Raw genomic sequence first — 7,556 nt, 5'->3', positions numbered from 1 at the left:
GTGGAGGCGCGTAACGTTTGAACCACCAACTCCACGCGCACCACCCATCAAGTTTGGTAGCGGCTCACTGTAAAGCGTGCATCACTGCAATATTACCTTAAGTGAGGAGAAGCCGACAGTTGATAAAGCAAGAGTTATACTATAAATCTAGGGGGTTCAGCATTTTCGGCGTGCACGTTTGTCGCACGTAAAAACGTTGCACTTAGCGAGTGTGAAAGTTGGAGAACAATAATTTTTAACGTGATGCTGAAGTTGATCTCAAAAATCCGCCCTTCCGTAAATGATATTATCGTGACGTCACGAGAGTGCAAATTTGAGTACACCGTGTCCTCAGCGCAAATTTGAGTACACCACGTAGGTGCTGATGTCCTGTAGCAAGCTAGGTGCGATGGCGTTACTCATAAAAACTACAAGGGTGCTCCGGCTACGGTCGCATGGCGCAGCGGAAGTGAATGCAGGAACGGAGCGAGCCAGAGTATCATGACGTCATCACGCATCTAGCTCCCGAGTACCGAAGCCGAAACAAGTCGATAGAAACAAGTATTACAGGAAATTATTTAGGCCGTTCTAGCACATGTAAGTATATTTTTCTTCTGTGGTTTAGAGGACTTGAGCCTTCGTTTAACAAACCCGCGCACGCACACAAAGGGTGAAATAAAAATGTCATGTCTGCATTCCTCCAAGTCACTTTCTGCAAGGCGCAAGAAGTCGGGGGCCGAATGGTTGCGGCTTCTCGTTGCTGAAAAGTGGCATCACTCGCCCTTCAATAGCGCTTTGTTGCACAGCATGTTACGCCCGCAGGGCTACCACCTCCCTTCTAATCTCTTGTCCTCTTTCCCCACGCTGCTGACCCACGTTGACGAGCGAGTTGGCCACACGCTGGACATTTACGGTGCGGTCAGTAGGTTTTCCTCTTCCCTGAAACCAATCTTTATTTTTCTGCATGAAATTCGCCGATAAAGGAAAAGAAGCCGGGCAAAACGTGTTCGATTGCGTCCGTGTGTTACCCTCCATGCCCCGTTCTTGCAAATGCTCAACCAGATATATATATATATATATATATATATATATATATATATATATATATATATATATATATATATATATATATATATATATATATATATATATATATATATCTTCGTGCTGTGAAGTGCATCTAACTTCGTGAAGTGTAGCGAAAGCTAGAGCTCGCGCACTGCCCATTGTCAGCCATTGACCTTTGCGTAACATTTCCTTCCCGACGGCGCCACACAGAGTGCCCAGCAAACGGCGTACGAGAAGGCTCCCCTTTCTCTATTCAGGATTAAAGCTCCTCGTAACACATTTTCGCCGATCAGCTTACGTACCACCAGCCTACTCACCTCCTCCGTGCTCCTCCCTCGCTCACCTCCTCAGTTTCCGGCGACAAGCGGAACTTACGTAGTCCCAGCTTCTGGTTTTAAGCGGAAGCGACGTCACTGCTGTGTAGAGGTGCGAGCGTGCAACAAGCGAAAATTCAGGAACCGGAAATCACGGAAATGGAAACCACGGAAGCGGACATTGCGGAAGCGGAACTAGCTTTATCGACGAATTGGGGAACAGCGGCGCAGATCAACGATTGGCGCTACTTGACAAAAGCGGCGATGGCGCGTGTATGGCGGGGTTTTATTCCGGATGGCTGGGGGCAATACATAGAAGATGGCGAAGATAACGCGTTCTAGAAACATAGCATTATATTTACGCAGATACGGTAATCAGCGCTAAATTTTACAGCACATTTGTAAGTGCTGAAACGCGCGCAGTACATATATCGTCACGAACAGTGACATTGTATATATATATATATATATATATATATATATATATATATATATATATATATATATATATATATATGTTATATACAATAACATGTGTTATTGTGTTATTATATAACAATGTGTTATATATATATATATATATATATATATATATATATATAACACATTGTATGTAACACATTGTCATGTAACACATTAACTTAGGAGAGCAGGCACGGGACTAAAATACCCTCGTATGCTACCTAATGACATAAAGCCTATTTCAAGGTGACATATGCTTTCCTTGGCAAAGTACATATAGGTAGAGTTCTGAAGGGGAGAGGGGGATAGGGCGGGTGGGCGAAGCAACGAATGAGGGTGTGGAATTGAAAAGAAAGGTGTGCTACTCAACGTCGGTGGAAGAATACAGGGTAGTGTCATGCGTCACCCGGTCGACGTGTCAATGTAGGTTCCTTTTTTCATGGAAGGGGCCTGGACGACGAGGTGAGAGGGGGATTATCTGCTCTGTTGGAGGTAAGTGAACGATTGCCTCTCTGAAAGAGAGAATAAAAGTAGCGACAGAAGATGGTGCACGTGGAAACAAAAATTAAATAAATATATAGAGTTTTCAACCAATGTACTCTCCGGATCTCACTCCAAATGACTTTTGACTGTTCCTTACTCTGAAAATGAGCCTCAAGGGGATACGTTTTGCAACCGTAGAGGACATCAAAGGCAATGCGACGGCTAAGCTCCGACAGATTCCAAAGGGAGCCTTCTACTGCTGCTTCCAACGATGGCTGGAGTGATGGAACAAGTGTGTGTGTGTGCAAGGGTCCTATTTTGATGGTGATTAGGTAAGAATTTCCATAGATAACATTACCACGCTGAACCACCATTCAGGGAACTTTTTGACTGTTCCTCGTATGTCAATAATGTTCTCTGTAATTGTGTTGTTATATATATTTCATATCAGCAGCAATGCTTCATTTACTTTTTTTTTTCACTTCTCTGTTTATGTATATTAAATCTACTCCTGTCAAGGGCTGACAGTATCAATCAATAAAAAGATTTAAAAAATAATAAATGAATAACATATTATGTACTTGAATTCAATGGGCAGGAAGACAGGACAGCCTCCTCACAAGTTCCGAGTGTACTGCATGCGTTCTTTCTCTTCTTTCACACTACCAGCACATGCACATGTTACCTATTGAAATTACAATGCCCAAAAATAAGTAGTAATTCCACACTCTCAATGTTTAACATCAACTGCTGTTCCTTGAACACTTTGTCAAACTTACAAACAGTGCAGTCTATATCGATGCTGCTCATGGGTTTTCTCAGCAATAACATATAGGAAATGATAAGGAATTGGGAAATGATCGTTGGGAGCACTATCAAAATAATTTCACTCTTTCTGCATTTGTTTAGCGAAAACTAAAACTGACAATACTGGAACCATGAATGACCCTGCAGGAACAGCTGTCATTGAAGTAGAACCTGTCCTGCTATATTAGGTTAACACTGACCCAAAGTACGCAAATGTAAAGGTTTACAGTAGTGTCCTTTAACAAAGACTACGAAGAGAGAAGCCAAGGGACAAAGATAAATCTAAATCTATTTTATTGTCTTTACAATTCTTCTAAATCATCAATAAGGCAAAGCAAAATACTATTCCACTTCCATTCAGGTTTACGATGATCTCATGAGATGTGCTGCAATGAAAAAAAATGAAAATAAAGTATAGGTTAGTTACAACAGGTAAAAGTGCACATATTAGCGACAAAAAATGACATATTAAACAGTAATGGCAAGTATCCCCCTGCACTGGGGATGTTGGTAGCAGGCCACAAGCTTCAAAGTTTATGTGCTGTTGATTTTAATATTCAGCACGTCTAACAAAATGTAGTTTAGCTGGCACAAACAGAGAAGCGTACACATGAAAAGCACCCACACTAAAAGGAATCACTTTACAAAAATGGATATCTTCAGCCTCTTCAGCTTTGAAATAATCAGCTCAAATGCATGCCAAACTGTGCCATTCATATAGCAAATGTCTTCATAAAGAATAAAAAAGCTTGACAGTAATTGCATGATATTCAAGAGTTAACTTCTTAAAAGGGGCATGTAATCGTGGAATTGAAGACAGCCACTGCTCAAAGCTTGCTAATTTGCCATAAATCCTATGAGGCATGTTAGTAATCAGATGGTATCCGTCCTGGAAATATGTGACAACTTTTTTCAGTGTGGCATCTCGAATTGTCCAGAACTGCGCAATAACGAAGGCTTTTTTTTGCAATAATGAATGTGACAGAGCTGCATTCTCAGTGAATTTCAATGCTGGTCCTTTAGTAATGGCACTCTTAAACTTTACAACATGCCCTCGAAATTTCTTTATGTTACAAAAATTATTTCATGAATACTACCATGAACTAATGAGTTTAAAATTGATCATTCATGAACTTCTCATGTCTGCTGGCATGATCACGTTGCTCGGGAAATAAGGTTTCTTATTTTTGTGCCACAGTTATAACATCATTATAAGATGACCATAACAAAGTAATGAATATAACAGAGTAAATCTAACATGTAATTTATTGATATTAGTGTATAATGAGCAATATGCTTATAATGACAGTGTTTTCATGCCAGATGCGACTTTGCTATAGCAAAGTATGACTATGTCCAGAGAAACCACTTGACTCTCCAACTACTACTATGGATCAGTCCTGCCTCTCCCTGGTATGTTGCAACAATATAGAGCCAGTGATCAGCTTTGCAAAAGAAGAGTAATTTGTTCTAACCCAGGTTCTGGACACTCATTGCCAACTGGAACTTCCTACCAGAACATTTTTGCATTTGAGTTTCAGCACTTCAAGTAGTAGCTGTGGTTGAGGATTTAATGGTGCAGCAGCAGCCTAGGCTATTACTTCCGAACACAGGGCATATGAGTAAAATTACATTAGTACATTCATGATAAAGTATGCAATGGCATGGCTGTACAGCCGTACACAGCCACATTGCTATAGGCGGGTGCAACATGGCCCAACACAGCAAGCAAGATAACTCTTGCTGGCAGCAAACAGGCGTTTCACAATGCTCGCATGAGCGCCGCCAGTGGCATTGAAAGCATCGGACTTTGGTGATAAACGAGGTGAGAGTGACGAGAAACTGTGGGCATTAGTCACCGCATAGTGACATATGAGTGTGAATCAGAAAGTATTTGCCCCTCTATTTTATTAACCAAAATAAAGTACATACAGGTAACTACACATATATGTACTATTCTACGCACCTTACACTAGTTTTCCACGTAGTCCCCACATCAGTTCAACCCCCCCCCCATCTGTCCCATCACAACACTAAATTTGAGATGCCCTTGTGGTACAATATGTACAAAACCACCGTCAGACTGCTGTCTTGGCTTCATCGTTGCATGGGAATCACACTCCTGCCAGGAACTTCTTCAGCAGACTGAAAACATGGAACTCACTAGGGGTGAGGTTTGGACAGTATAGTGGGTGGATTTCGATGGGCATTCGTCCTTTGCTCCATAGAAAACAAATCACACTTCGCTGCTCATATGCTGTGGATGTGTGAAGCACAACCGCCATTTTCAACAACTGACAGCAGCACCGTGCCGTGGAGCTACCGGCAGAGAAGGCCGGGCAGGTCCAAGAAAGGTCCACCACTGGGAACGCATATGTTGACTTCACATTTACAGCCATAATTTGGAATAAATAAAAGAAAAATAGGGGCAAAGACTTTCTGATTTGCCCTTGTAAGACGTTACCTGGACTTTACTGCCCAGACCAGCACATGCACACGGCAGCTCAACAGGAAGGCTAGTGTGCTTATGGCGTACATATGAAAACACCCATGCCAGAAGCAAAAGGCATAACACTGCCCTTGCTCTGCCAATGAGGCAAATGAATGTAGCGTTGAAGGTGCGCTGACTTTGCTTCATTTCTTGTGCAGCCAAATGCACTCCCGTGTTTCTGAGTATACTCTAACCCTCTGTGGCGCGAGTCGTACATACACCGTCAACGGGACAGCACAACAACGGCAATGCCATTGTTGTGCTACCTGGTGTGGATGTGCCTTGAGTGCGCGTATATTTGCTATTGTAATAAAGAAGGCTTAACATTGCGATGTGATACACTGTGATGTATGCATGCGATGCTGTACAGAACTGAACATCTGGTCAACTGAAGAGTTTTTTTAATAATGAAAACATGCTCTCAGTTATGTTGTGCACCATGACAGTCCTGTCTCCCTTCCTTGCGATCGTCTAAAAAGCGCAACCAATGTTTTCCAATTACAATGAGCCAACTTGCCCAACAGCGCATTCTGCTAAATGACAGTGACAGTAACAAAACGAAGAAACAGCAATTCACTAGGTGCACTGATGTCAATGTTTTTGCCACACAGGTTAAGGAAGAAAAGAAGAAATGGGCAGAAAGAGCGCCAGAAGTGTTGGTGCTACAACTAGCCAACTAGCCCAACATTGTACTTTGCTAAACAGGTGCACATAGAGTGTTTTTATCATTGAAGGAGCTAAGTATGATACTACAGCACAGTGCAGTGTTTGAAAGGAATGTAAACGTAGCGAGACTGACCAAATAATAAATTTCTTTGCCTAAATTGAGGGAATTAAATAATAGGCTGCCTACACGCAAGCACTATTCGGTTTGGATTTAAAGATTCAAATGTTTGCACACCCTTATTAGCAGATTATATGATCCCAGCAGATATATAAGTCCAAGAAGTGTCATGAACAATGTTATCAGCTGCTTAAAAAAACGCTATTCCTTTAGCGTTCCACTATGAGACATGTCAAGAGGATCTGCCCAGAACTATGAAGAGGCTTACTTACACTCTTTTGGGATACGGACAGCCTCTTCATCAGCCAGCCTGACTTCGTGCTCCAGATTCCTGAAGCGGTATCTTACATGCAACGATTTGGGCTCACCCAAGCAAGGGTCGTAGAAGCCGGGCAGGTTGCTCTGCACATATGACAGTGAGGGCAATGGGTCAGGCCATGTGGTTATTGCATGACAGTACTTAGGAAAACTATGTGAACTTAACACACCTCTCGCCAGGTGGTGCAGGCTAACACTCGCAAAGTTATAATTACACATACATGTACAATACAATCGACTGTTAAAATGATACAATAAACCACCACTACTATAATAGATGTGCCAAAGCAGACATTTTCTTTCCTTTTCTATTTTCAAGGAAGATATCAGTTAACAAAGTTATACAATGTCTATAATAAGTATTCATTCTATAAGCCAATGTGACAGCAGTCTCAGAAGTGAACTGTATGTCACTCAGAGCAAAAAAGCAAATAACAAGAGTCAAGTTGTAGAGAGCAAATTAAATTTAGCATCTCTTTGGTGACAAATGGCATGCCGTCATTCTGGCCATTCCACACCAGACATCACCACACTAACTCACCTTGGATGCATCTGTCAACATGAGGTGTGAATCTTTCACAAGGCACTGTAATGGAACCGTGACGTCCACCACTTCCCGAATGGTCGCCTGGGAGCTGCATTAGAACAAGCAGGAGCCCACAACCTTCAGTTAGTGCTTCTGTTCGGCTCAAGCCATTAGTGTCCATATTTCTTTTCATACACGCTATAAGTTCTGTGAGGGAGAGCACTTGGGATTGGCTGAGCACTGATGTGTCCCCCTTGCAGTGTTGCCAACTCTAGGGAAATTTCTGTAGCACTAGGGATTTTATGCATTGTTCAGGGAAATAGA

At 42.0% G+C, this 7,556-nt stretch overlaps 1 protein-coding gene across 1 annotated transcript in view; it reads right to left on the bottom strand.

Annotated features, from left to right (window-relative positions):
* Positions 1 to 3,390: 3,390 nt before the first annotated feature.
* The window catches only part of LOC142575438 (dnaJ homolog subfamily C member 11), a 49,556-nt gene continuing 45,390 nt past the window's right edge, over positions 3,391 to 7,556 (bottom strand). Inside the window, exons 15-17 of the mRNA XM_075684814.1 lie at positions 7,248 to 7,341; positions 6,661 to 6,790; positions 3,391 to 3,499 (exon numbers count right to left, since the gene is read on the bottom strand). Of these exons, the coding sequence (XP_075540929.1) occupies positions 3,477 to 3,499; positions 6,661 to 6,790; positions 7,248 to 7,341 (247 nt within the window). The 3' untranslated portion in view covers positions 3,391 to 3,476. The remainder of the gene's footprint in view (positions 3,500 to 6,660; positions 6,791 to 7,247; positions 7,342 to 7,556) is intronic.

The sequence above is a fragment of the Dermacentor variabilis genome, chromosome 3 (genome assembly GCF_050947875.1).
Source record: "Dermacentor variabilis isolate Ectoservices chromosome 3, ASM5094787v1, whole genome shotgun sequence".
Taxonomy (NCBI): Eukaryota; Metazoa; Arthropoda; class Arachnida; order Ixodida; family Ixodidae; genus Dermacentor; species Dermacentor variabilis.
The sequence above is the reverse complement of the archived record's forward strand: the minus strand, read 5'-3'. Positions and strand labels throughout refer to the sequence as shown.